The following is a 27,296-nucleotide window of genomic DNA, read 5'->3' on the forward strand; positions in this document are numbered from 1 at the left end:
CCCCATTCCAGTTCCTTCCAGAATTTTCCTTTGTCCCCTCCCCTTTGCTTCCTCCAGCCTTGTCCCTCAGAGCCACTGGCCATCCTTCCACGTCCATTTCTCTTTTGCATGATCTAGTTCAGAGCCCTCCTGTCCCAAGGGAACAGAGTTTTCTGTAGGACACCAGGGGATCACTCCTGCCAGGGCACAGCCCTAACCCGACAGCCACCCGTGGACCTGCACAGAACTGCGCGTGACCTCGGCTTCCTTTTGGCTGTCTAGTTCTTTGAAGCGGCAAAGCCCATAAGGACCATAGATTCTGAAGGTGGACTGCGCCTGCTGGCTGTGCGACATTGGAAACATCCCTCGATGTCCCTGTGCCTCAGTTGCCTTGTCTATCAAAGGTGGAAAATTGTACCTACATCCTGGAGATTAAATTTATAAAGTGATTAACACCCAATAAATGATTTTACGCATTTATTACCTTAAGAAATATGTGAAGTGAGTTGCTGACCCAAGCCTTAACTTCTCTCTCCTGTTCTAAATTTACACACTAATATTCCATTTTGTTTCTGCAACAAAATCCAGCTCTTTTCTTCACTTGCTGGGATTGCAATTCTTCTGAGAAGACAAATACACAGAGCAGCCTCCAGGCCTGATCATGATCACTGGCTCTTCTCTCAGACTTGCACTTATATGTAAAACTATCACAAATTAATGACCAAGGGTGCTTCTGCTCCTGAGACTCAGCTAAATACATGGACAGAGTGTGCCGTGTTTTGTTGGTAAATGATTAAACATGGGTTCCTGTTGCCCGTACACTATTACAGGCGTTCTAAATGATGAGGATTCTGGATAGGTTTGTGTTCAAACAAACCTATCCAGACAAAAGGAGAGAGACAAAGAGACAGAGAGAGAGAGAGAGAGACAGAGAGATTCCAAAGGTCATTCCCAAAGAGATGCTACAAGGACTTGGGCAAAGTTTGCATCTTGAATGAGCACAGAATGTTCCATTCCAAAGAGACTACTTCAAAGGTCAGTGCTTATTTATACAGAAGGTCCACAGAAGCCATATGGAAATGTCCATACCATCCAAAACTTAACAATAAGGTTGATTCTAAGATCATGGGTCAAAAAGATGGATGCAGTTATGTGAAAGAGACTGAATATTTCTAGACTGGAAAACTTGGTTACTATGCTATTCTGGCTTTTCCAAATGGCAATGTCTTTATCTTAGTCAGAGGGGCACCAGGGAATCCATGAATTCTTCAGATAGGTTAGATTTTCTGGAGAATTATCAGGAGCTGTGCATTATTTTGCATTAAAATGATCGTGTATTTTTCAGTAGACAGAGCCTGGCTTCCAGCAACCCCTATGACCCCATCTGCATGAACATGTACAATCCCTTCTCACAGAAAGTGACATGGACTTAGTGACTTGTCTCTAAGGGACAGAACACAGCAAGAGTGGCAGCGCATCTGTTCCATCATAAAGTTATGAGAGTCTGAGTCTCTAGGCTTTTCTGCACTCTGACTCCTCTTCTTTGTTCACTGGATGAATAAAGCTGCCCTCTGGGACGTCCACAGGGAAGGAATCAAGGGCTTCTCTCACCCAACATCCAGAAAGTAGCAAGGTCCAGTAGCCTGAGAGCACCCTCAGCCCCTGAATTGAGTTCAGAGACAGCCGATCCCCGTGATCCCAAACAGACCATAGTCTAGCTGACGCCTTAACCTCAGCCTTAATTACAGGCAGAGGACCCAGAAAAGCCATGCCTAGATTCCAATACACAGAAACTATAGAGCAGTGAGCATTTTGTTTCTAACCCACTACGTTTGGGATAATATACTACGGATCAACAGATAACTATCACAGATATATCCTGGACCAGGGTACAAAAGTGACAAGAAATACAAGACCCGTACTGCATCCACCTTGTGGGAATTTTCCGTTCATGCCCACAAGGGCTGACTGAGATGCACAGCACTGAGAGGAGCCTCTGCAAGGGCCTGAGGTGACGTCACGCAATGTGACAGCTCTGTGACAGGGTCTGCGCTAAGCCCCAAGGCCCGGGCGACCTGGGGGGGATCTTCTGTAGTGAATTTATTATCTGAGCCTCATGAGGTCTCCCCTCCTTGCTCCTTGGTTTCCTCATCTATAAAGTGGGAATGAAAGCCCCGACTTCGCGGGCCTTTGACAAAGGGAAAAGAGGGCCCTGCAGAAAGCAGTCTTGGCCTGCAGCAGAAACTGGCGGCGGGCAGGCGACTCTGAGTCTCTGGCTCCGACCAGAATTTCCAGGGCTTTGGTTTTGTGCAAGCAATCCAGACACCTACTTCCCTGTCTTCCCTCCGGCATAGGCTGGAACCTCCTTCCTCTTCTTTGGCAGGACATGAGAGGGCCAAAGTCACCTCAGTCCAGCCGTTTCCCAGTGGTGGTGCTTGACGACACCATTAAGTGACAGGTGGTTAACTTGGAAAGAAACCAGACCCCGCAGCCAGCCCAGTACGGCACCATGAAAACAGCAAAGAGGACATGGATTTAGCTTCCTCGATTCAGTTAAAACCAGCACTTCCAGGTGACAGGGCTGAGATTCATGCTTGAAAAGAGGCTCAACTTGCAGGCTGTCTGCATGCTGGAACCCTTCCTAGGCTGCCTACCTGGTCCCTTTGTGAGCTGCTTGTTAGGAATAACAACACCAGTAATGCGGTGCCAGCTCTGTGCTGGGATTTTTTGCATAGACTTCTTGATGACCTCATGAAAGCGTACAGCAGAAACAGTGCTCTTTCTCTGGCTTTGTCCATACCTCTGTCCCTTCACAACAGAAGAGCCACCTGCAGACCCCTCAGTTAGAGTACAGCACAGGACCAGGCCTTCCACATGCACCCTATTAAGGAGACACAAACACTTGTCAGGCTCTGCATTGTGCCTAGCCTGGTGCTGGGAGCTACATGCTAATTTCAGGAAGCTGAAAGACATCTTAGTTAAGAGGGCCGGCTAAGACACCAAAATACTTGAGTTTTAATATTTTAATTCTCACATCACCACTTAGTTGCCATGTAGAGAAACTCAACTGTGTTAATCACACTGGGGCTCAATTTGCACATCTATAAAATGGGCATAATAAAGTATCTCACAGGGTTATCACAGAGATTAAATGAGCTGACCTTTTAGATCCTTAGCTCCTCTTTTCAAAGGGTCAATAAATGTTAACTACTTAACTCTGGGAATATCAGGTGCAATCCCACTCCATTCTCTCCGATGAGAAAAGCACAGAGGGACATTACTTTCTTGAGTTCATAGAGCTGATAAGTAATGACACTAGACCTAAAGCCCGCACAGGATGGACTGCTGTGCTGTGGTTACTCTTCTGCAGCGTGAGGCATAGCTGAGTATTCTGCAGATGGTTACCATGACTACAGTGAGCCCAGTTCAACTGCTGTCCAGTTTACGTGCATCTTCCTTGCTCCCCAAGTGCATACAGCAGGAGGAGCAGATTTCTACATCACTTTACAGATGAGGAAACTGAGATTTTAAAAGGTTGTGGAAATGACTTCTTCTAAAAAAGACAAGTGGGAAGAGAATCTTATCACACTACTTTTATTCTCCTTCAGGTGCATAATGGGAGGCAGGATTTGCATTCTTGGGGCCATTAGGCAAAACCTTCTAAGTCGTCCTCTGCAGGGACGCAGATAGATGGTCCGGCCGCATTTTCAAGTATTGAAGGATTTAACCACCAAGTCTCCCCAGCGCCCTCCCCAGCTATGGCAGTGGGGCGAGGACATTTGGTCACGAAGCCCAGATGGGCAGCCCAGGTGCTGAGCCGCCATAGGAAGACTGCCGTCCTGATGAGCCAACGCTTTCTCTGAGTGAGGACTGAACCCCTGTCCTTCCCAGGCTCGGAGTCTGTGCTTTGTTTGTGGAGGTGGCATAGCCTCGCCTGTCCTAAGCGATGGAGGAAATACGCAGCTTCCCAGGATGGGAACCCCAGACCCCGAGAAGAGAAACTGAGGCTTTATGAAGAAGTGCATGAACGGCTGAGTAAACGCTCAGTAAAATACTGAACAAAAGTATTCCTTTTCTGAAGGTCAAGTAAAACTTTGTGAAGAATATATGAGGGGTGACAAAATGATGCTATGTCACATATATTCCTAAGGGCCTCGTGCATACAGATTCACACATTTCCAGCAATAAAATGTGAATTTGGTACCAAGAGGATCCATAATGCTCAGATGAAAAATCAACATATACTTGGAAATTGTTTTTTTTTTTTTAAAAAGAAACTCTATGAATGAATAATTAAGTATAAAGGAAAGGAATATTCACAGGCAAGGAGAAGAAAAATACAATGTTAGCAGCATAAGGAAATTGTTATTTTTAATTTGCATTAGCTAAGTTATAGGAGTCACCTTCTCACTGGGGAATATGTGCCCGGGGTTCCTAGTGAGTGCTGAAACTCCAGGCAGTGGAGGCTTAATTTATAAACCAAGCACAGTAACATGTTAATAACAGTAATAACAATACAGTCATCAGTGGTTGAACCTTGTTTGGCCATGGAGAGCTAAAACCACAAAAAACAAAGCCCCAGTTAAATGAAGGAATGCTGTCCTTCATGATGCTGAGATATGGACATAGAGGCAAATATATATAGAGAGAGATACAATACGTATTGGAGATTATCCGAAAGGCAGCCCCAGACTGCTATAGAGTAAAACACAAAATAAAAGTATCTGAAACACAAAGCTGTATGTTCAAAGGAAACTTGTAGACATACCCCTGACCTGCCACAGGGATGAGTCCCTCTGTTTCTCCCTCTGCAGGACCCGGGGGATACCAGGCCTTCGAGGAGAAGAGCAGAATAGCCATGAGGTCTCCGCACAGTCTTCCAGATCCTCGTCTGTCCTACTCACGGACCGCTACCTCAACCTGGAGTGGTCACTGAGGGAGAGGAAAGAGGAGCCTGCACAAAGCGGGGCTCTCACGTCCCGGGAAGACCCACAGAGAGTGAGAGGGACTGTCATCTGTGTTACTGCCAAGGACTCACAGAGCTGGCTGCAGAGGTTTCTGCAGTCTCTGCCCAGGCCCCAGGCTCTTCTGCACCTGCATCCTCCATTCTGGGGCAGCCCCGAGCTGATTCCCAGATGCCCACCGGTCAGTGGGACCTGAGGTCCATCCTTTCCACCTCACCCAGCCTGACCACCAACCTAGGCTCCTCTGTTTCCTCTGCGTCCCTTCCTGACAGCCGCTAGAAGACCCTGTGACCACATAAGCTGAGGTACTTCTGGGTCAGCCCAGTGACCGCTTTACCAGTCTATGTCCATCACACAGACTCGGCCCGCAGGAAGTGGGCTATGGGGGTGCCCTGGCTAACACAAAGCTTAGCCTTTAGGGTCAAAGTTAATGGGTCCCAAGCTCAGGTTTCCACTCTGACATGCACACATTTTCCCCTCTAACTCTGTTTCATCCTCTACAAAAAAAGGGTGATGAAGGTGATTCTGGTGGTTATGGTGGTGATTATCATGATGAGGACACCTACCTCCCAAGACTCTATGGAGAGTAACCGAAGTAAACCTAGCCCAGTGCCCACTGGGACAACTTAGTTAGAAATCAGAATCACTTCTTCTATGCTGTTTCTGCTTGGCTTCTCACTCCCGGGCCATCTTGGGCTCAGCGACCTGCACTGACATCCAGCAGTTTGCCCCCTCTTCACCATTTCTCTTTCCCTCCATGGTCCCTGCCTCACCTGCACAGGAGGCTGAGGCAGGCTGGCTGCCTCTCCACCAAAGGCAGGACCCAGTGAGCTTTCTCTGCTGCACCCAGCGCCTGCAGCGGTGTGCGGGAAACACACCAGCGCTTAACAACCACATACGGGGCTAATCGTGAACACTGGCCAGTTCCTAGGGGGCAAAATACTCTAATTACTGCTGGCTTTTAGCACCAAGCCAATGCTAAGCAGTACGAGCATAGAGGTCTCCGTGCCTCCCCTTTAGAAGGGCTCTATCAGACTTCCAGGCTGTGACTGCTGGTACCAAGCAGCACAGACGTGTCTGGAAATTGATGCCTCTAAATGTTCTTATCCCAACGGGCCATGACTAAAGATGGGTGCATTCAGAGGTAGAAATGCTAAAGGCCCATTACCTGCAATGGGGCAACCCCGAAGGAACTACCTTATCTCTGCTCTCCCTGGAACATTCAGCTAACCTGGAAAGATTTTATCTACAAAGAACACCAACATGGTAGCGTTTCATATAACTGATGCACGTACTTTTTAATTAATTGGTCATCAGCCCAGGTATTAATTATCACTTTAGAACTCTGGTTTCTCTTCAGGTCATAGAACTCTTTCACCTTTTTAATTATCATTGTAAAACCTTGGAAAGCCCCTTGATTTTCACAGGCAGACAAACAGCAATAGCTAAATGGTATGGAGCTCACTCTTGATTTTAAAAAAGCATGTCACTGTTAAAAATTATGTCAGTGAGAAATTATAAAACAATGTGAAAAGTTTTATGAGCCAGTGCAAAACAAACTTTAATCTTACTAAACTCACAATTTAGCTTTTTGAATATATAAAGAAAAACTTCTGAAATCATTGGAAATAAATGAGATGGAATAAGGGAATGCTTAACTGCAATACAGTGTATCTAAGTGGAGGAATATTGTGCAGTAATTAAAAACTAAATTTTTAACTATGAAATGATAGCTGTCTGTGGGCTAGTACTGTAGTTCAAAGCGTAACTATTGCATATACTGTTATATAGATTAAATGTGTGACGAATGTTAAGTAGGATTTTGAATAAATCCTACTGTATACAATGTATATAATGTATACAATCGATGAATCCAACTGTATACAAATACCCAACAATGTAAAATGGTGCTCGTAAAGGACAAGATCAATGTGACTATAGCACACTTCTAAGAGTTACTACAGTTGGGCTGTGACCATTGAGTGCTTTCTTTTTTGTTAGGTCCCAAATCTTCTCCAATTAGGGAGAATTACCTTTTTAAAACAGTGATGTTTGTGATTGATTGTTTGAGTAACAATGTTGCACACCACACAGGTGACCACAGATCAAATGGGAGAGAGGAGAGACAGACAGACAGACATCCTGTTCTAATACTCTTCCAGTGCTTTCCAGGGCTGTTTTCCAAGAAGGCTAAATCCAGCTGTTTGGGGAGGCAGGTGGCTTCCAGCCCCACCAGAGAACCTCGGGAAATGAGAACTTCCTCAACCATGGTGGCACTTGGGCTGACGCTCCAGCTCTGGCAAAATTAGCTGGGGGCAGCAGCTGGGTAATGAGCTGTGCAGTTCAAGAGCAAGGGAATTCAGCACTCGGTGCTTATCGAAAATCCAGTTCAGCCTCCTTGTTTGTGCGTTTTGCACCACTCTCACAGGGCTTGCCGAATCTCACCTCTGAAATTAAATCTTCCCTGTTTTAGGCTAGCTGTCACATGCTGTAAGTTTTAGTCCATGGTTTCCAAGTGAATTTTGCTTTTTAACTGCAGTGTGCTCAGATAAGTGTGTTGTCGCTGATGCATTAGAAAAGTCAGCTCAGTGGAGACCCACCACCTGGTAGTACGTGTCCTTCCACGAACAACTGACCATTGGCCAGCGTGGAGGAAAGGCAGGGCCACCACAGAATGTCTGTTCTCCCCTCCTCCCATCATCTCCTATCACAAGGAGACCATCAGATGCATCCTGGGCAAGGCTCACCTATATTTAAGTGGCACCGTGGTACATGCCAAAGGCCACTAGTGTCCTTGCCAATGTTACCACTTTATGCTTCTCAGAGCACCTCTGCACCTGGGGCGTCAGCCTGACATCCATAAAGACGTCCCTCATGCAGAGGGCCTGAGGCTGATTTAATACCCCATGTTTCAACCTGCAAAAATACAGTGTATAAAACCTGCCATCTGGATCTTTCTTTCTTGTTTTGATGAAGCCATTTATATTTCCTTAGTATAATTAGCATTCCATGGTAACTTGTCAATATTCTTTTTTCATGGCATCAAATAACAATTTAAGTACAACTGCAACTTTGATGATTTATTTGCTGCAGCATGCTTGCAAGCACTGGTGATGGATAATTACCAAGGAGATTATTACATGGTGTTGGGTTAATTAAATATGATAAAGCCATTTGGCTGTGACACGGTGGGTCTGTTTCAATCTAAATGGCATAAAATGGTCAGACTCATCAAAGGCAACGTGGTGACCCTGCAGAAGATTAGACCTAACCAAAACAGATTCCTGTTAATGATGTTTCGGGATTTGATGTTCTATCTCTATTTTGCTAGCTGCCTTTTTAATCAGAGAGATGTCATTACAATGATTATTCTTGAATATTTGTGTCCAGCCCTTGTGAGAAAGCAAGAGACCTTCAAACTACCTTGAAACGTTTGCAAAATACAAAATGTTAAAGGTGTGAAAGGAGCTGCTGATCTTTACAGGGCTGAATCAGAATCAATCTTAACTGAGAACAGTCTGCTGTGCTAGTGATGACAAAAACAGGAGGTTGGAGACAAGGCCAATGGCTGTTGGCCCACATTCTTGTTCCAGTGGAGACCTCCTGGCTGCAAAGAGACCCAGGCACCAGGCTAGAAGTCTGCGGAGACAAGCCCAGGCCTCACAACTGGTGCCAAAGATTCTGGAGGGGGGGGGTGAAATTTTCTATTTTAATTGCAGAAAAACAAGCTAGATATTGATGCTATGTCACAGTTTGTGAAGACGTAAGAAACACCCTCCTCCAGAAACGTTCATGGTGGGCTATTACCAGGCTGTGATAATAGCCTCCTTCACCCACTCGCCAATCTGCCAAGTTGACAGACACGACGGCTACAAAGGCAGAATTGGTCAATTCAGTCAAATACATGGTTAAGTTCAGTCCCAAAATATCAATAAAACTAATTGCTACAATGACTGGCCAGGCGAGAAGCGTCCTTGGTAATTAGCAAGAATCTACTGGTGCCTCCCACAAGCAGCTTACTGTAGGGAACAAAATTAACGAATATCTTATAAAACCTTGTCCCTGTCAATAGTACGACAGTAGCTCACAAGTTAGTTGAGAAAACGGGACATACTTTGCTGTGTTGCCAGCAGCCACAAGGAGCATCAGCCCAGCTCCCTCACACTGAGGCTGTAGCCCCTTACGGCCTGCCTCTCTTGGGCTCTCTCCCTCCTCACCACCAGCTTCATTCCAGCCCACACCCACTGATCAGGGCTGCTGATGGCCTTTCTCCACCATTCTTCACCTCTTTGGGTCCACTTTGGTCTCTCATGGTGGACACAGAGCACATTTGGTCTCCAGCCTCTGCTAGGGAATGTAAGCCAGAGTTTGTCCCTAGTGCCAGTCCCTCTCTCCACCCTCCCTCAGACCTTGACCAGAAGCAGCTCACCAATAGCAGCATCAACAGTTAATGGCAATTCAATACTCAATAGAACGTGAGCTCAAGCAGAAACCCAGGGGATCGACACTGGCTTTGGAAAGGAGCTGGGAGTAAGCTGGCCCCTGGTGGGAGGGCAGGAGACCAAGAGGCAGAGGTGGGGAGTGCTGAGTGGCCGTGCACTGGGAGAGTAAATGACAGGCACAAAGGGGCACGCAGGATGGCTGGCACAGGGAATTTAAATGTGACGTGAGGGGGAGCATGACAGACACACTATATAAATCCGATAAATAAGTGCTTTCGCTGATGAAGAAGGTACACTGGTGCAAGGGTGTGGGTGACCAAAAGCATCGTGTCAGGTGCAGGAAGTCTTGCAGGGAAGAGTGCTGCTGCACGGTGACACAAGTGCCTAGTTTCTGGAGCTGAGAAATCACCTCGGGGTAGAGAACATTCAGAGCAATGGCTGCTCTGGATGAGGACTGGTGAGAACTTGAGGGACGTGTATATGTGGGGCCTGGGAACATTCTCTGTCACACCAAGGGCCTGGGTGACTTAGGTATGCACCTTTGGCAAACGTAAATTTCTAAGTTTCATTCCAAGTACCAAGAAAACAGAAAACTCACAAAACGCACACTCATGACTTAGACAGTTCATTGTGTGTAAATTTTTATCAAAAGATAAAATATATGAATATCAACCTCCGCTTAGCAATATGCATGCTGAAAATCTTAGGGGAAATTCTACCAATGTCTGCTATTTGAAATGCATCAAAATGATATCATAAAACCAGAAGATAAATGAATGCACAGACAGAGGTAAAAAGAGGGACAGAGATGGCAAAGCAAGCAGTGTAAAAAGTCACTGGCAGAATCTTGGTGGCAAATCTGCAGGTGTCCACTGGAAATTTCAGCTTTACTGACAATGCTCATAATAAAGTGTTTCCTTTAATTGCTCATTGGACAACCATGGGCCTTGGATGTTAGTTTATTGTTTCGTTTTACAGTCAAAGAACATCTCACATTTTGCACTGAAAAAAATGCCAAAAGGAAAACTACTAGAAGGTAATCAGGCTCACTGGAACCTTCTGGAAGCTACTAGAAGGTAATCAGGCTCACTGGAACCTACTGAAAACTACTAGAAGGTAATCAGGCTCATTGGAACCTGCAGGAAACTACTAGAAGGTAATCAGGCTCACTGGAACCTGCAGGAAACTACTAGAAGGCAATCAGGCTCACTGGAACCTGCAGGAAACTACTAGAACATAATCAGGCTCACTGGAACCTTCTGGAAACTACTAGAAGGTAATCAGGCTCACTGAAAACTACTAGAAGGTAATCAGGCTCACTGGAACCTTCTGGAAACTACTAGAAGGTAATCAGGCTCACTGGAACCTACTGAAAACTACTAGAAGGTAATCAGGCTCACTGGAACCTGCAGGAAACTACTAGAAGGCAATCAGGCTCACTGGAACCTGCAGGAAACTACTAGAACGTAATCAGGCTCACTGGAACCTTCTGGAAACTACTAGAAGGTAATCAGGCTCACTGAAAACTACTAGAAGGTAATCAGGCTCACTGGAACCTTCTGGAAACTACTAGAAGGTAATCAGGCTCACTGGAACCTACTGAAAACTACTAGAAGGTAATCAGGCTCATTGGAACCTGCAGGAAACTACTAGAAGGTAATCAGGCTCACTGGAACCTGCAGGAAACTACTAGAAGGCAATCAGGCTCACTGAAAACTACTAGAAGGTAATCAGGCTCACTGGAACCTACTGGAAACTACTAGAAGGTAATCAGGCTCATTGGAACCTACTGGAAAGTGATACAAAGTGAGGATAACAAGAGCTACTGCTATTATTCTGTATGTGTCAGCCACAGTCACTGCATCAGCCACCAGGCACCACCTATGTCTTTCATCATAACAGCCCTCAGAGGGGGCCCCGGGCCTCGGAAGATTAAAAGATGTGTCCACAGCTCATCCAAGCTTCCTCCTCTTGTATTGTTTCCTTCCCACAGAGTTAGACACCACTCAGTCAATCACGGTCCAAAAATATTAAATAAGAAACCCCAGAAATAATGTATGCTTTAAATAACATTTAGCATAGTGTGTTGTTATAAATATTCCATTTTATTGTTAATCTTGTTCTGTGCCTAATTTACATTTAATATTTATTATAGATATATATAGATAGAGCAAAAACACAGTGTGTGTTGGGTTCAGTATTCTCCTCAAGCATCCAGTGGGATGGTGGAAGAGATTTGTTTCAGAGAAGGGGGCTCTACTGCACTCACAACAGCAAGACTTGAACCCAGGTCTGAGGGCCCCAATCCAGAGGGCACCTTTGCTCTTTGCCTAGCACACCGCAGATCCTCTTGGTAAGGCGCAGTGTCCCCAGCCCAGGTCACGCCTCGGGATGCCCCAGAGTTGAGGGGACAGTTTCTTCACAAACAGCTTAGCCTTCATGTTAAATAGATCAGCCTTGGCTTTATGGGTTTGGTAAACTGCTCTCAATTAATCTTGATCTAAATTTGATAAATACTTTATTTAAAAATGAAACTTCACAGGACGAGCCTCATGGAGCAAGACATGTTTGGCAGAAGCTACAGAAGACTCCCGTGTCCCCTCCTCACCGCTGGAGTGTGATTCTGCTGGGGGGCTGTCCTTCAGTGAAACTGGGAACTAAGGAAGATACGTAGGGCGGGGGCTCTTGGGGGCACCTCCGTTCAGAGGTCTGGCAAAAAGAGCATCACAAGGGACAAGAGTCACTATCTGTTCCTCACGAAGCTTGGACACTGGAGTTGCACTGAGTGTATTCCGATCTGGTTTCTACAGAAAAGGCCTTTACAAAAGGTTATTCAATCCATAAGAGATAGGGATAACTCAGTGGAATTCTCCAGGCCTCGTAAGGGAAAATCCACATCAGGGAACTCGCAGCCTGTGCTGTGCAGGGCTAACTAGAACCTCACTTCTATCCCACTCTCTTCCCTGGGAAGAAACGATCCTCAGAGACCTGGACCGTGAGCCTCCTTGGCAGTGTGTTTAACACTGAGAATTAGCACTTGGGCCCCCCGTAGAACACCTTTCCAGAGAAACTCACAGCATAAGACATTATACACCCGTGAAGGTGTTTGTCCCTTTCTACGCCACCTGATCTCCCTGTCATAAACACCCATCACAGCACAGACCCCCGTGGACACCAGGGTCATGAGGGTGCACCCAGGCGGGGACAGAGGGGCTGCGGGCAGGAGCCGAGGGGCAGGTGAACCGTGGTCACAAACAGTGAGTCCCACAGTGAGGACAGGAAGTGTAGGACATCGATTCCACTTAAGGCTGCTAGCACTGGGCGCTCAGTGGACACCCGTTGATGGGAGGTGGGACTTCCACCAGACGGGTAGCTGCAGAACCCTTACACAGAAACCCAGTGGACGTAGAAAGCTTTGTAGTCTCAGTAATCAGGACCTCCCAGGGCGAGATAGCTGCATTTATGCATAAAAACCAGAATAAATACTAAGCACCTTGTAATATGTCTGTAAGGAACATACTACCAATAAGCCAAGTTTACTGTCTTATTGTCAACACTAAATATTTAATAAATGATAACTACTGCTTCTGTTACCTTATAAATTTATAACAGAATATACAGGCTTTTAAACGACTGCACACATGTATCCCTGGCATATGTCACATATAAAACAAAGCAAAAAAAAAAAAAAAGTCACTTGAGTGCTGGATTAAAAAAAAAACAAAAGGGAGAGATAGCTGACAATCCTGCAATGTACCTCAGCTCAAAGGACCCGCACACTCATCACTTTAGAAGCAGGAAGGAAACCAGTGCCCTGCTGCGTCCATCCACCACGTGGAGGGACTTCCTTACAAATGAATGACACGGCTCTGCAGTAAGGTTTAATATCATGGGATGAGGGGTGAAAATCAGGGAACGAAATAAACTCCTGAATGCCTTGCATCCTCCTCCATATCTGACACGTATCTATGAAGTGTTATCGGAGACCCAGGCACGGCCCCCTGTCCTCACAATGTCCTTGGAATGGACAGAGGACACACGGCACCTCACAGGTCACCTCAAGGGTCACCCCACGGTGACCCTTTCCCACGTGCAGAGCCGAGCCTTCCCAATTTTCCCATTCTTGTCTCACTAAAAGCTCGAAGGATCATCCTCACGGTAGGGAAGGGAAGAACCTAGGAGGATGAACGGGTCTCCTCCCACCCAGCAGCTACGACACGGAGGAGGGCTGGCTGCATCCTGCATCCAAACGCCGTTTGGTTTAGAGCGGGTGACAGCCAGGTCCAGTTCCTGACTTTTCAAGGGTTCTTCCCTCCAGACGCTGCCACGTGGGTGCTGTTTGCATTGTGCTGTTTTGTTATTAGGATAGTTGCCTTTCACTTTCAGAAACGGGCTGAACACCAATACAGTTTTTACACTATTTTGGATTTAGGAGATCCAGAAACTGAACTCGGCACTCAGCTGCTCCCGAGGACCATGGTTTTGCCACTATCCTCTCCTGACTTATATGGCTATGTATGTGTAGTTATCCATTCAAGAATCCTTTGCTGTTGTGTCTTTCAATAAATATTTATTAGCTGTCAAACACGAGCAGACAGGCTACACTTTAAGGTGAAGGGTTTGACCTATATCAGTAGGCCGTGGCTGGAATCTCCATGTGAATCTTTCTTTTTCTTTCAAAAATAGTCACTGTGCCCTCCCTGAGTCCCAGGCTGTCCCCAGGCTGGTGATGGAACAGGGAATAAGGCCAGCAGAGCTGCACTCAGGGAGCAAGTCAGCTAGACAAAGAGACGAAGTGAGCAATTTTCCAATTATTTACCATGTCAGGAGTGCTGTGAGTAAAAGGTGAGTCACAGTAAAGGGACAGCAGACAGCTGGAGTGCTGATATATACTGGATGTGCCCACGGAAGTGTGACGCATGGGCAAGATTCAAGTTACGAAGAGGAAAAGCTATGAGGATTGGGGGTAGGGGTGCATTCCAAGCAGCAAGGATGGCATGAGCCAAGGCCCTGGGGTGTACAGATGTCAGGTATAATCTTGGGCTGGTGAGAAAGAAGACTGGTGTAGCCAGATCCTCATGTTCATACGCCTAAGCACAGTGCACAAATGCCAAGGTACTGCAGTTATTCTCCACGCAGCTGCACCAGGGGTATCCTGCTTTGAGCTTGCAAACTGAGAACAACCCATGTGCTTCCAAGAGAGGCTGAGAGATAATTATTTTTGCTCAAAAAATCATTACGCTGTTCTAATCACTCTAGACCAAAGGCTGGATAATAGAGTACCCACAGAAAGCCTGCCAGGGCCCCCGAGATCCAGCCTGCTGATTAGAAAGACATTTATACTTGGAGGCAAAGTGACCAGAGCTCTGCCCTCTTCCCCCAGCACTGCTGGCTTCCTTTTGGGTTACCCCAAGTTGCCATGCTGACTCTGCGGGAAGCCTTCTCTATCCGGAGTGCCTGCAGCTGGGCCCCGGGACTTCGATTTGCAGACCTGGCCGAAGCAGCCTGGCCAGGAGCAGGGCCCTCATCAAGCAGCCAGAGCCGAGAGGAGCCACAGATAAAAGCAGCAAAACCAGGAGTTTGGCATCTAATTAGTGTCAGGTTGAGGTTGGCCTGAATCATTAGAGTTGTGGACGGAGGAGTTTATTAACTAACATCCTCTCACATAGATCGTCTATTAATGCGCGCAGTGGCTCTGGTGAGCTTCAGCGCTTGAGAACGGTGTGCATTAAAAGATAATATTTTAGAAAATCATAGGTGTGTTTGGTGCCAAAAAGTACAAGCTGAAATAATTTTCCTTTTATGAACATACATAACAATTTCTAAGGACAGAACTCACGGGAAGCCAGAGAAAGGGGCATCTGGGAACAAGGAAGAGAACTGAGTCATTGCGTTCACCTCTTTCACTTTAGAAAACACAGGTGAGGCGGGTGAAGTCCACGGTGCCGGTCACCCGGGGAAGGGGAGGGACACAGCTGCGCCAGGCACCTGCCAACAGCCATGCGCTTCCCTCCAGATTCTGATTTGTGGTACCATTTCCCAACTACACACAACACTGTGAAAAGTTTCAGCCAGCCTCTCCAGGGTCTAAATCACCATCTCTCTTTGTGTCTTAGCTCATGTGCCCTGGTACGTATTTTACCTGAGAGAACTCAGAATAAACAGAAAGCATTTTCTTGTTATCTAAAGTCACTGTATTTGATACTTTTTCTTACTAGGGTTAGTTATATATATATATAATTATATAAGTCAGGAGGAAAGGAAAAGACTTTTAGGCATCACCTCAAATTTCACAGCTTTGAATCATTCTTATTCGCTCTCAAAAAAGTATGTTATACTTGCTCTGACCATGCAACTTGGAAAATCGCTGGTTAAACAAATGGAAGGCACTGAGGTATAATGCACCGGAAGAATAAATGTTTTGGAAGTTCTGTGGCTTTTAATTCTGTCCAAACCCCAAGCCTCTGACTCCCCATCTGCAACTCTCTATCCTGGGGCCAATTCTGCATCTTCCCAAGGCAGCTCGTAGGATGGAGCCAACTGGACACAGATAATTTATCGGGGAGCAGCCACTCGAGGTGGGAAGAGTGAAAGGCAAACTCTTTAACAGTGCTGACTTGGAACACCAGACCTCAGCTGGCCCCCAAAACTGTGCCTCAATGTTCTCATCTGAGAAAAGAAACACAAGCATTTAATCTTCTGGGTTTCTGTGAGAATCACATGGAATTAATACATGTATATATTTTTCCCTTTAGTAGGATTCCTGCCATACAGTAGAGATACTTAATAATACTGTAAAACCCAGTATGTTTCTGTAAATAGGGCCCAAAGAGCAAGTTATTTAAGGAAAGGGGTTGCAATGCCATACTAGTAAGAAAAGAAAACATTTGTCTCTTGGTCTAATCTCTCATGAAATCATAAGTAATGTATGTAGCTAACAGTTTCTCAAATCACTAGAATATGACTGATTCCTAAGCTGTGTCCCTCCCACCTCGCAGCAGGAGGAGGAATTACATGCTTACCCTGAGAACACACGGGCTGAACCAGAGGCAGCTGCCGTTGGCCAGTCTTGATACAGCACCCAACCGCGCCCTGTGGCCAGCCTCACACCGCACTCCTTCCCTCCGTCCCCCGGGAAGGACCAGGGATGACCAGGGTGCTCGGGGCTGATGGACGCCCAGCACCTTTGCTTGTGGTGGCCTTAGAATAGGTGCCACACACATCTGTGCTCCAGGAAAGCCCCGTGCTCAGGAAAATCATAGTTTTAGGAAAACACACGGTTAAGGTGGATGATTCTATACCTTTGCCAATTTGTAACCACATGGTCATTGCAAACAATCATCACAATCAAAAATGTTGTTTTTTAAGCAGCACATTTGGAAACGTATGATAAATTCTTAATAATCAAAAGAAACATACATTAAATATAGGACATTTTTCCTTAAAAACAGTAAAAACAGCTAACAGAAGCATCAGAAGGGAGATTTAGGTTGCTGAATTGTGGGGACGCATGCGCACTGCAGTGACACTGAGACGCCTCAGTAGGGTACCTGTGTAAGAGGTGAAGGTTTGGCAGTGAATTGGGGCAGAGCCTGGGTGAACTCGCTCCCTTGGACTGGCTCCCCCAGCAACGTTAATATACCTTCAACTCTTGCTTCTTCATGGGACAAAATATCAGCAGTCTGGACCTCAGCACAGGGACAAAAGGACTTTCCTACTGTCCTGTTTCCATACTTAACCAACGACTTGTGTTCATTTGCCTTACAGAAGCACTCAGCATAGCAGCAGATTCTAGTAGATGAAGACCCCAGGACACGGTCTCCATGGTGACTGCTCCTGATCTGCCTCGCTATGGATATAATATTTTATGACCTAGCTTGGATTTCCCCCAGAAGCAGAACTGGATGCAGTGATTTTGGCTCAGGTAATATCTTTGGAAATTTATCCCAGGCTACACAAGACAGGACCAGAAAAATGAGTCAGACAAATGAGACCTGTATTAAGAATCAGGATCCTGCTGTCAACAGCTCTGGCCAGTCCCGGGGTGGGGGGTGGGAGCTGCTCCAAGGACAGATGGATTCTGACTCGGAACTCACTCACAGGAAGCCGAGCAGCTGGGGCACTTGTCCACTGACCACCAAGAGTTTTGAGAGGGACCCCACGCATCTAATGTCCCCATTTCCAGGACTGCCCTACCTGCTGCTGAGCAGGCTCCTCATGCTGAGACAGTGGCCAGCCAGAGAAGAGAGGCAGAAGATGGGCTGTGGCTAGCCCACAACACAGCCACTAACACACAAACACAGCCACTGCAGCTAGACCTTAAATGTCCACCTAGCTCCTCAGCCAACTTTCTGTCTAGGGGGCTCAGGCATCCAGTTTTCAGTTCCCTGAGGGTCTCATCAATCTTTCTTCTCAAACTCCTGTCAATCTGACTGTTGTGGTCCGGGGTTGTAAGGAGAACAATTACATACAAGACAAAAATTTATCATACTACTTTATGATGGTCACTCAGAGTTAACTACAAGAAAGTGCAGGGAATCTGTCCACAACACTAAAGACCTAAAAGATCCAGCTGAAGGCCTGGACCCCACAGCAATGTCCCACATGAGTTGAGCTGAAGACCTAGAGCCCATGACAATGCCTCCCACAAGTCCAGCTTGAAGTCGAGAGCCCACAACAAGGACTCATGCAAATCTGCTTCATGGATCTACACTGGGAAGGTCCAGAGGTCCGTGGTGGAAGGATCAGCAGGAGGAAGGATCTGTGTCAGGAGGTTGAGGATTCTGCAGTGGAGCCAAGAAGTGATGCTCAAAATAAGGACCAGAGAGCTCCCCCTAAAAATACCACAGCCACCCTCAGCGACAGTGAGGTCTCAGGCTCCTCTGACGATGAGAACAGCTGAATACATGTCAGGAAGCCAGCATGACAAGCTTCTCCTGGAGACTGAACAGCACAGTCTTCCCCTCCAGAGCCAGGAAGCAACACTCAAGGAGCAGAGCTCCCCCAAAGTGGAGCACAACCACGCTCAGCAACAAGCTCCCGAGGTTCTCCAGTGATAACAGCCGAGTTCCTATCAGGGAGCCAGCATGACGAGCTCCTCCAGGAGAACCCACAGCTCCAAACAGCAGCACTTAGAAGAACCCACAAGGCCCCGCTCTTCCTCTCCGGGTCTCTATTTATGCTGGCAACTTTCCCCAGGTGGGCCATCTACACTCAGCACTATGCTGATTTAATTCAGCTGGTGTTGAGTTGACCACCAGTTTTTAATCCATAACAATGACCTGAGTATGTCCCTTTTTCCTCACAGCTCCAAGTGTCTAATTAACATGTGTCAGAGAGTATTCACTACCTCTCCAGTCTTTCCGAGTCTTTTCTCATTTAGTATAAGAAAAATGTCCTTTGGGGACAATGGCTTTCAGTGCTGGTGTCTTGGCGTCAATAGACTGTGACTGGTCACTTTTGCTTTCATTATGTTGAAGGGTCATCAACAATAATGTAGCTTGAGCTGGGCATGGTGGGTCATGCCTGTAATCCCAGCACTCAGGAGGCTGACGCAGGAGGATCGTTGCAAGTTCGAGATCAGCCTACGCTACAAAGTGAGCTCAAGGCCAGCCTGAACTGCATAGTGAGACCCTGTCTCAAAAAGACAAAAAAAAAAAAAACAAAACAAAACAATAATGTAGCTCCTCTACAACCCAGCCTGGAAAACAGAGTATCCGTGTACCTGCTGGAGAGATTTCCAGGCCCAAGATGAACAGAAAGTGACCCATTAAAAAGGTACAGCATTATTTCTAAAGCTTACACTTCCAAGCTACCATAGTCAAACTGCTTCACATCTGATCAGTTACCCAGAAATTGAGCTTTAAACCAGAACCTAAGTTGTTCGGGAAGCCCTGAGGGCAGAGCTACACTCTCTCACAATTAAACGTTGGCATAATTCTTTCAGAGCTACAGTTTTGCTTTTGCTTGGAGCCTTCCTCGTAGCATGTGAGAGCTGCCCGATCCCCAAGTAAAGCATTCTTTGAGAACCCAAAAGCTCACAGCAAAGGTCTTTGGGTTTAGGAATCGGGGTGAGAAGTTCCAATATCAAGAAAAATGTTCTGATGCAAACAGTGGCATCTGTGGTCATTTATTCCAGTGTGTGAAAAGTGCCTACTTTAAACCAACCTCGAGCCAGGAGCCAGTGTGCTCCTGGATGAAAAGTGTGCTCCCTTGGAGGAATCTGCAACACGTAAAGGGCAAATGGAGGAGGGTGCTGCCCCTGCTGCAGGCGGTAAGGGTCCCGTGGGAAGGAGGACAGAGGAGTCCCAAGGTGCTGACAATGCTGGATGTAAGAGTGTCAGTGCTTCCCTGACCCTGGTGGATGAGTAGCAGTTTGCCAGGCAAAAAAGACGGAAATAGGAAAGGTTAGTTATTCAACAGGAGTAACACGCATCCAGTGCTGTCCGTGAGGATGCAGAAATGCACAAAATAAAGCCCAAAAGGCCACCCTTGTGGAGTTTAAGAGGCCCGCTGAGATCAAGTGTTCAGAAAGAAGCAACAGTGAAGTCACACGGACTCATGAATGAGGGTCTGTCTCTCTGAGCATCACAGAATTTTCAGTTCTACGTGGAGCTTACAAATGGGCACTCACATCCTCCCACGTCCTCCCAGGTCTCTGGCTCGCCATCATATAACAGGCCAAAACCAGTGCCAGTGCCCATCTCAAAGAAGGGGAAACTGAGGCTGACAGATGCTAAGCAGCCCTGGCAGAGCCGCCGTGCCAGCTGCTCCTCACCCTGGGCTCCAGGCAAAGCGAAGGGAAAGTCTTCCTTTGGGTCCATGCTGCACCTGGTCCTGCTCGGCAGAAGGTGCCAGCAGTCCAAGCCCTGGATCTGCTCCTCCCCTCTCAGCTGGATGCCCTCCTGGGAGCTCCCTGACATCCCATCCCCTCATTTACAGACAGTGGGAACACATCTATCCAACAGGTTCTTGGCTAGGCTTCCTTAGCAACAAATAAAAATCTGCAGCCTTCACAAGCCAGCTCCTCCAAAGGGTCTCCCCCACAGAACCTCCCCATTAAACACCGTAGCTAACTCTGCAGGGCTGCTAGCCAACTCGAAAACAACACCCGCTCCTTTACCTCCAGCCACTACACTAGCAGCTCACTGCTGCTGCACCGAGAAGCCTCTGCAATGTTATTTTGTTTTCCTTGCTTACAGCAGAAGAGTCCAGCTTGTTAGATCTCCGCTCCTCTCTCAGCTCAGACGTATGTTTGCTTCACTGTGCTCACATCTCTGCCACTGTTCCTACCACAGCTATGACATGCAAGGTCATTAACAAGGTACTAAATCAGGACAAAGGTCTAAGCGCACAGGAAGCCCACTGAAGGGAGGACGCCATCTAACGGTCAGCCCTCCCAACCATTTCCAGTGAGTTCTTCGGGTTGGCTTCCGTTTTGCTCCTGTAACTTGAAGTCGGGACTCCATTCATTCTTAATCATCAGAAAATGTCACTTGAATGACGGAATGAATGAACAGCACACTGGATAATAAAGGCATGATGCACCACAAGGAGCAAACAGGAGCCAGCAGATGGGGAGGACAAAGCTAAATTCTAAGTTTCAAAAGATTTCAGAAAATTGGAACGTCTAATCAGACATATCTAATCTGAAAAAAATGCGGTCACAAGAAAAACTATTATTTGAACAAGATTAGCTTCTTAGAGAGTCCAAATGAATCCTCTGCGCACCCCTTCCCTAATCTGCCCAAACCCGACTTCCTCCCGCAGTTGCCTTTGTTATCTCTGTTTTTTATCTCTGTGCAATCACTGCCATGTAACCAAAGGGTCGGAAGGAAAGACTGATAAACGCTCTATCCCTTCGGGCCATCGTTTGGGGCTGAGTTCACAGGCCACATTCCATCGGCTTTGGAGGTCAGTAGCAAGCATCAGAGAAACAGATAAAGATGGAGGAGGCCTACAGCTGGAGGCTGATTATCTGCATAGTCCCTCTGTGACCAGCTGGATTTGGAGCCAAGAGAATACTGCATGTCTTTGATTAGGTCCACCCATGTCAACTATGTGCATGCCTGTGTAGACATGTAACAGGTGTGTGTGTGTGTGTGTGTGTGCGCGTGTGTGTATACCTTGAACAAATTCAAATTCATCTTTTCTTATCATAGTAATTAGGACTTTGAAACTACTGCATTGGTTTAAATTTCCCCTTCAAATACAAGATTGCTCTCACAAAATGTCATTTCAATTAAAGGAACCCAATAATGAACCAAAAATACCCTCCTGTGCACTCTTGGCTTGTGAAGTATCCACTGAGTGTGACAAGCACTAGTTGAGGCTCGGGAACTTTTTGTATCATTAATAAAAGGATGCAAATGAAATGCACTGGCTTTTAGAGATCATTATTGAAAGTCTAGATAGCAAAGGGCTGCGGGAAGCTGTTTTGCATTTTGCCATATCATCACCACAACAAAAGGTAGAGCTGCTTAGAAATCCAAATACATTAATAAATAAGCCTCGCTCTGATGATATTGATCCAGCAGCCCTGAGGAGCGAGGACCCTGCTGTCTGCCTCTGTGCACAAGCCCAGTCTTCTCCCTATCGCGCCTAGCAGCAGGAAAAGCAGGGTTTATACTTGATGGCAAGTCTCAGGGATGCCAAACAATTCCCGCAAGAAACTTACTCCTTCAGAAAATAAGAAGCTGGCTACAGAGACAGATTCAGCAATGCGGCTTCTCTAACAGCAACAAGTATTTACTCTCCTAAATTCAAGCCAAAATGGTAACAGGCCCTGGAGGTGTTCCGTTGGACATTCTACAATCATTTGTATTCATTTATTCAACAATTATTATTAATGTGGTTTCGCTTCTATCTTGGAATGGTTTCCAAGGAGAAACATCTAATATTACAGTTTGTTTCAGGACCCCAGAGCAGACGTAGACATAAAAAGTCTTTGTAGAATGCTAAGTGCGATGATACGTGAGGCCCCAGACTTCTCTAGCTGAGGACTTTCCAGCCCTTGCCTAGGGTAATAAACAGAGGCAGAAGTCTTCTCGGTAGTCTCGGCTCCCATCTGTGCAGCTTCGCCCTTCTCCTTCCAGATCCTGATTGCTGACTGAAGACTTACAGAAGCTGGGTGTGATGGCCTTATCTGTAATCTCAGCACTTTGGGAAGTGGGGAAAGCAAGCCAGCAAGCCAGAAAGAGGAAAAGAAGGTGTCATGGTTTATGTCAGTGGCCCCAGGACTCATGCAATTATGCCTCTGTGATTGGTTCATTGTCTAGCGCTCCGATTGGTGGATGAGTGCTACACCCACCTGGGGGTGGAGCCAGGACTCCCTGTAACAGCAGGAAGGAGGCGCGTCTCTCCCTCCTGCGGGTTGTGCCTTGCTGTTTGCAACCGCCATGAATGGCAGTCGCTCGTGCCACCCTGCTGCTTGGAGCCAGCTGACTGTGAACTGAAACCTCCAAAACTGGAGGAAATAAACCTTTCAGTTCTTCATTTTGGGCATCAGGTATTTTGTCTCAGCGATGAGTAAGAAGTAACCAAGACAGGAAAAAAAATAAATAAATAAACAGAAAGAAAGAAAGAGGGAAGGAAGGAAAGAGAAAAAGGGAGGGAGAGAAACAAAGGCAGGCAGGCCAGGAATGTAGCTCAGTGTGAAGGCTCTCAGTTCAAATCCCAGCCCTCTCCTCCAATGAAAAAGAATTCTAGAATGCTAGAGCCAGAGGAGACCCGAGAGGTCCTCTATGTTACTGATTGCTCAACTTTTCTGAATCGTAATTTCATAAAAGAGTTTTTCACACACTGCAAAATACATTTGAAAAGGATGGCATAGAGAGGTCCCTGGCTAAACGGACGATGGGTGCCCAGCAGTGTAAGGCTTGGCCTCCTTGGGAGGGAGCCCCGAGATACAGAATCAAGGATTCCTCGGAAAGTGGAGTAAAAACCAATCGAAGCCAGGCTTACTTATCAGATGACAACCCTGAGATCTGGGAAATTGATGACCTGCCCAGGTCACAGAGAGAGCTAAGCAAAGAATACACTGGAGCCCTGGAGCCAAGGTGGCAGCCCCTCCCGTTGTGACACGCTGCCAGCTGGGGGGGAAGGTCTCTTGGGGAGGTAAAGGAGACGGGCTTCTTTGGATGTCTGCAATTCGAGGTGCCGGGGGACACTTATGTGTGATGCCAAGGAAGTAGATAAATACAGGCCCACAATTCAGCCGGAGAACCATGCCAGCTCCTCAGTCAGCGGCTGTCATCACAGAAAGGATAGATGATGTCCTACAAGAGGGCAGAGAGCCCCTGGCGAGGGGGACTCTCCAGAGGGGAGCTGCCTGGAGAGGGCGGAGTAAAACAAGGACCAGGAAAGATGGGGTGCGCTTTCTGAGGTGCAGTGAGTAACTCTGGATGCTAACTAACATAAGGCATCTGTGCGGAGGAGACAGAACTGAGACTCCGGCCACTCATGCCCAGCCGCCGTTCCTCCTCCACCCATGGTCCTTTTCCTGCTTCCCGAAGGCTGCTGTCCTGGCTCCTGGAGGGGAAGCGAGGACATGGAGGAGCCCGCCTGTATTGCTGCTAACGGCGGGCGTTCCCGTTTCAGGAGTGTGTTGAGTTGTTAACAATTGTTAAATAGCAGTTAATAAACATTAAACAATATACACTGGTGTCTAATCCTAAACACAAAGGGGAAAACACCCAAGAGGTATCACTTCTTAACCATTTCTCTATTTGACTGTCATCTATGCTTTAAAATTGTTTTCTCTCTGTGTCTATCCCGTGCAATGGGGCCCATCTCTCCTGGACTCTGCATTCAGCAATGGGCGGTCCACAGCTCGGATGGAAGCCATGCTAGGAGTCCGCTCTACAGAATTAAGTGGGGCCTACAAATGGGGGGTGCACACCCCTAAGGAAAGCTGACCAGATTCTCCCGGGGATCAGTAACCTGCTGCCTGCTCCCGGCCCTCTGGACTTCCCTGTTCCTGTGTGCACCCATGTTTTTAACCTTGTTGGAGCAGATGCTTGTTGCTTACAAACAAATAGCCAAGGACTGAGAGTTTGGCATTGTCCAAGGGAAAGGCCCCACGTTTCAGAGTAAGGGCTTGACTCGGTTTAGACGCACAACAACCAATCAAGAAAAGTGCACGTATCTATTCAAATCCAGGCCCCGGCTAGGCCATTTCGGAAAAAAAGGATTGGAGAGGAGATTGCTTCCGAGACTCGGGGTCAGTGGGGAAGGGAAAGGTGGCTGAGGGGAAGGGCCTCAGCCCTGAAGAGCAAGGCAGGAAGACAGAAGGTTTCCTTTCCGCAAGCTGCTCTGCATCCTTCACTCCCAGTGTCTCTGAACAGCAGTTGACAGACCAGAGAAACTCCTCCATTAGCTCCATTCAGTCTCCGGTTATTATTCTATGCATTGTTCTCACCCCTCAGGCCATGCCATTTACATAATGAGAGGGGAACTTGGAGGCGAGGAGGGGCACGATCCATTGTCACAGGCCTGGCTTGTTAGCTTGCAATGTAAATAACACTTGTTTCCTGCGCTGCTGCTTTGGGGGATGTTCTGTTAATTTCAGTTATCATGTTGCTTCTGCAGTTTGCAGTGGGATTTTTTAAGCAGTCAATTCAGATGGTTGCATGTGGTCTTTATCGGGTGCTTGGGCCGAGTGTTCCTGGGACATGCACAATGCGGGCTAACGGAGTGCAGCCTGGGCCTGCATCAGGCCGCTTCTGCGCACTTGCAGGCCTGAGAAGGAATCCCCGTTCCCGTGCGTGGGTGGACTCATATGTCTCCACCACCCGTAGACCCCGTGTGCTGACAAACGCTAACGGCTGTCATCAGGGCCGCCTACAGACTCCAAAGGCTGGCTCCAAAATGAAGGTGTGAGGTCTCTTGCACTAAAGCACTTCCTTTTCTCCAGAGCTTCCCTCTTGCTCTCTCTCCACCTGTGCTTTGTCCTTTTGCTATTGGATGCTGTGCCCTTACAGCCGCGTGACCAGTGGGGTCAGGAGAGACCCTCCCAGGCATGCGCAGCTCGCCCATCTGGTTGTTTCCCCTGCTCACGCCGTGGGGTGAGGAGCATCAGCCATAGGTGGACAGGACCAGGGAGCCAAGAACATGTGCCGGCCAGGAGGGATCCAATCCCCTGTTCATATTTTACCGTTCCACTTCAGTGAAAAAAATACCATGACACAAAACTACGCAGCATTTCAGGGTGCTGACTGATCAGAGCATCGAACCCCTGGCCTCGGGCTCTCAGGAGGGCGCAGAGCCTTGCACACATGTAGTTGGTCACCACACCCATACAGCCGTCCTGCTTGTCAGCTTCTCCATCCAGCTATCATGGTGACTTCCACAGCTGCACAGCTGGCTCCCCGTGTGACAGCCGCATACAGCAGATTACAGGGATGAGGCCAGGAACCAGAAAGCTGCTCAGGAGAAGGGGGATGGAGACACCTAGGTGAGTCACATGGGGAGAGGACCGGAGCAATGGGTTAGTGGACGGCTGATGGCTGGCTTTCGGGACATCACTGCTCTGGTTTGAAACTTCGGTATCTAAAGGAAGAGCATCTGAAGGGATTTAAGTGACCAGTGCTAACATTAAAAGTTCTCACTAAATATTTGCTAAAGGAATGCACTCAATCATTACAGAAAATTGGAAATTAAAGTCTTTGCCCGTGGCTTGGGGTAAAAAGAACCAAGTTTAAGCCACTCTCTTGGAATTTTCAGTGTTAACAAGACGCAGGTGAACCCCGAGGGTCTGTCCAACTCCAATCAACTGGAAGCATTCTTTCACGCATTTCCTTTCCTTCCGCTGTCAAAAAACCGAAAGTGCTATTATTTAATGTCTTCTTTCTTCACCTGAGACCTGAGGACCCTGGTGAGCAGAATGAGCTCAGCGTTCCTGCCAGGCCTTAGCAAGTCTTCAGGCCCATTTCAGATCAGAGGCCTCAGGAGTGGCTGGCTCTTCTCATCTGTGATCTATTAGAGGGAAAGTCCACCCAGCTCCCCAGAGGAGGAGAGAGGGTAGAGAGAATCACAAGACAAAGAAGGAGGCTGGGCACAGTCCCCCAAAGTTCCCAAAACAGATGAAAGACCAGACATTCTTTCTGAATATTCAGGAAACTTAAATCACTTACATCAGGACCTTCCCTCATCTCTGCCCCCAAGGTGACATGACCGTGCCTTCCCATGCTTACCCCTCTGCTGGCTTCCCATTTCCCCACCTGCCTGGAACTTCTCTCTCCAGCCCCACCTGTATGGTGTTACCCTTGGGGTGCTCCACCCCAGCCACCCCAGGTCCTCTCTCACGAGGATTTATTCCTTTGGCAAGAACCTTTCCCCTGCCCCTTACACTCTTCCTGACTCAGCTCTCAGCGCGCCTCTGACCTCCTCTGAAAAGGCCCCTGACATATTGTCACACCCCACACTTCTTCCCCCTCCTTGTGATGACAGTGTTACATTGCACACATGAATGTCACATTAGTATCTACTTCATGGTCAAAACCTCTAGCCTCTAAGCCCTGTGGGGGCGTAGGTTTTATCTTCTTTGTGTGTCCCTGGGTTCCTGTCACAGTCCCTGACCCATACGAGGTACACAGTAAGGGTTGTGAATGTCTCACTTGACATACATAGATGAGGGAGAAACAGTATAATAACCATTTTATAAACAGGAAAAGTTAACCTCCCTATGCAAGATTTGCAAGTGGCGGAATTGAGCCAGTGCCAGGGTTCTGGTTCCATGCGGCCAAGCCCCACATGTTTACACTGTGCTACCGTCCCTGCTCTTCCATCTCCATGGTGACCCCAGACCTGCTCAGCAGAAGGGCCCAGAACCAGAGATCATTGTCTTCCTATTAACCTGGGCGTATAAGAAATAAGTTTCCCTGCTCCACCTTTGCCCCTCAACCCTCATTCT

At 47.3% G+C, this 27,296-nt stretch overlaps 1 protein-coding gene across 3 annotated transcripts in view; it reads right to left on the reverse strand.

Moving 5' to 3' along the window:
• Cdh13 (cadherin 13) overlaps positions 1-27,296 on the reverse strand; it is a 1,022,569-nt gene that overhangs the window by 880,051 nt on the left and 115,222 nt on the right. The window contains exon 4 of one of the 3 annotated variants that reach the window (XM_063247740.1): positions 26,634-26,701. The exons of the other annotated variants lie outside the window; for them this stretch is intronic. Within the exon in view, the coding sequence (XP_063103810.1) occupies positions 26,634-26,701 (68 nt within the window). The remainder of the gene's footprint in view (positions 1-26,633; positions 26,702-27,296) is intronic. 3 annotated transcript variants of the gene reach the window in all.

Source organism: Cavia porcellus, unplaced genomic scaffold, assembly GCF_034190915.1.
Source record: "Cavia porcellus strain 051 isolate PalLab524CR breed Dunkin Hartley unplaced genomic scaffold, mCavPor4.1 scaffold_4, whole genome shotgun sequence".
Lineage (NCBI taxonomy): Eukaryota > Metazoa > Chordata > Mammalia > Rodentia > Caviidae > Cavia > Cavia porcellus.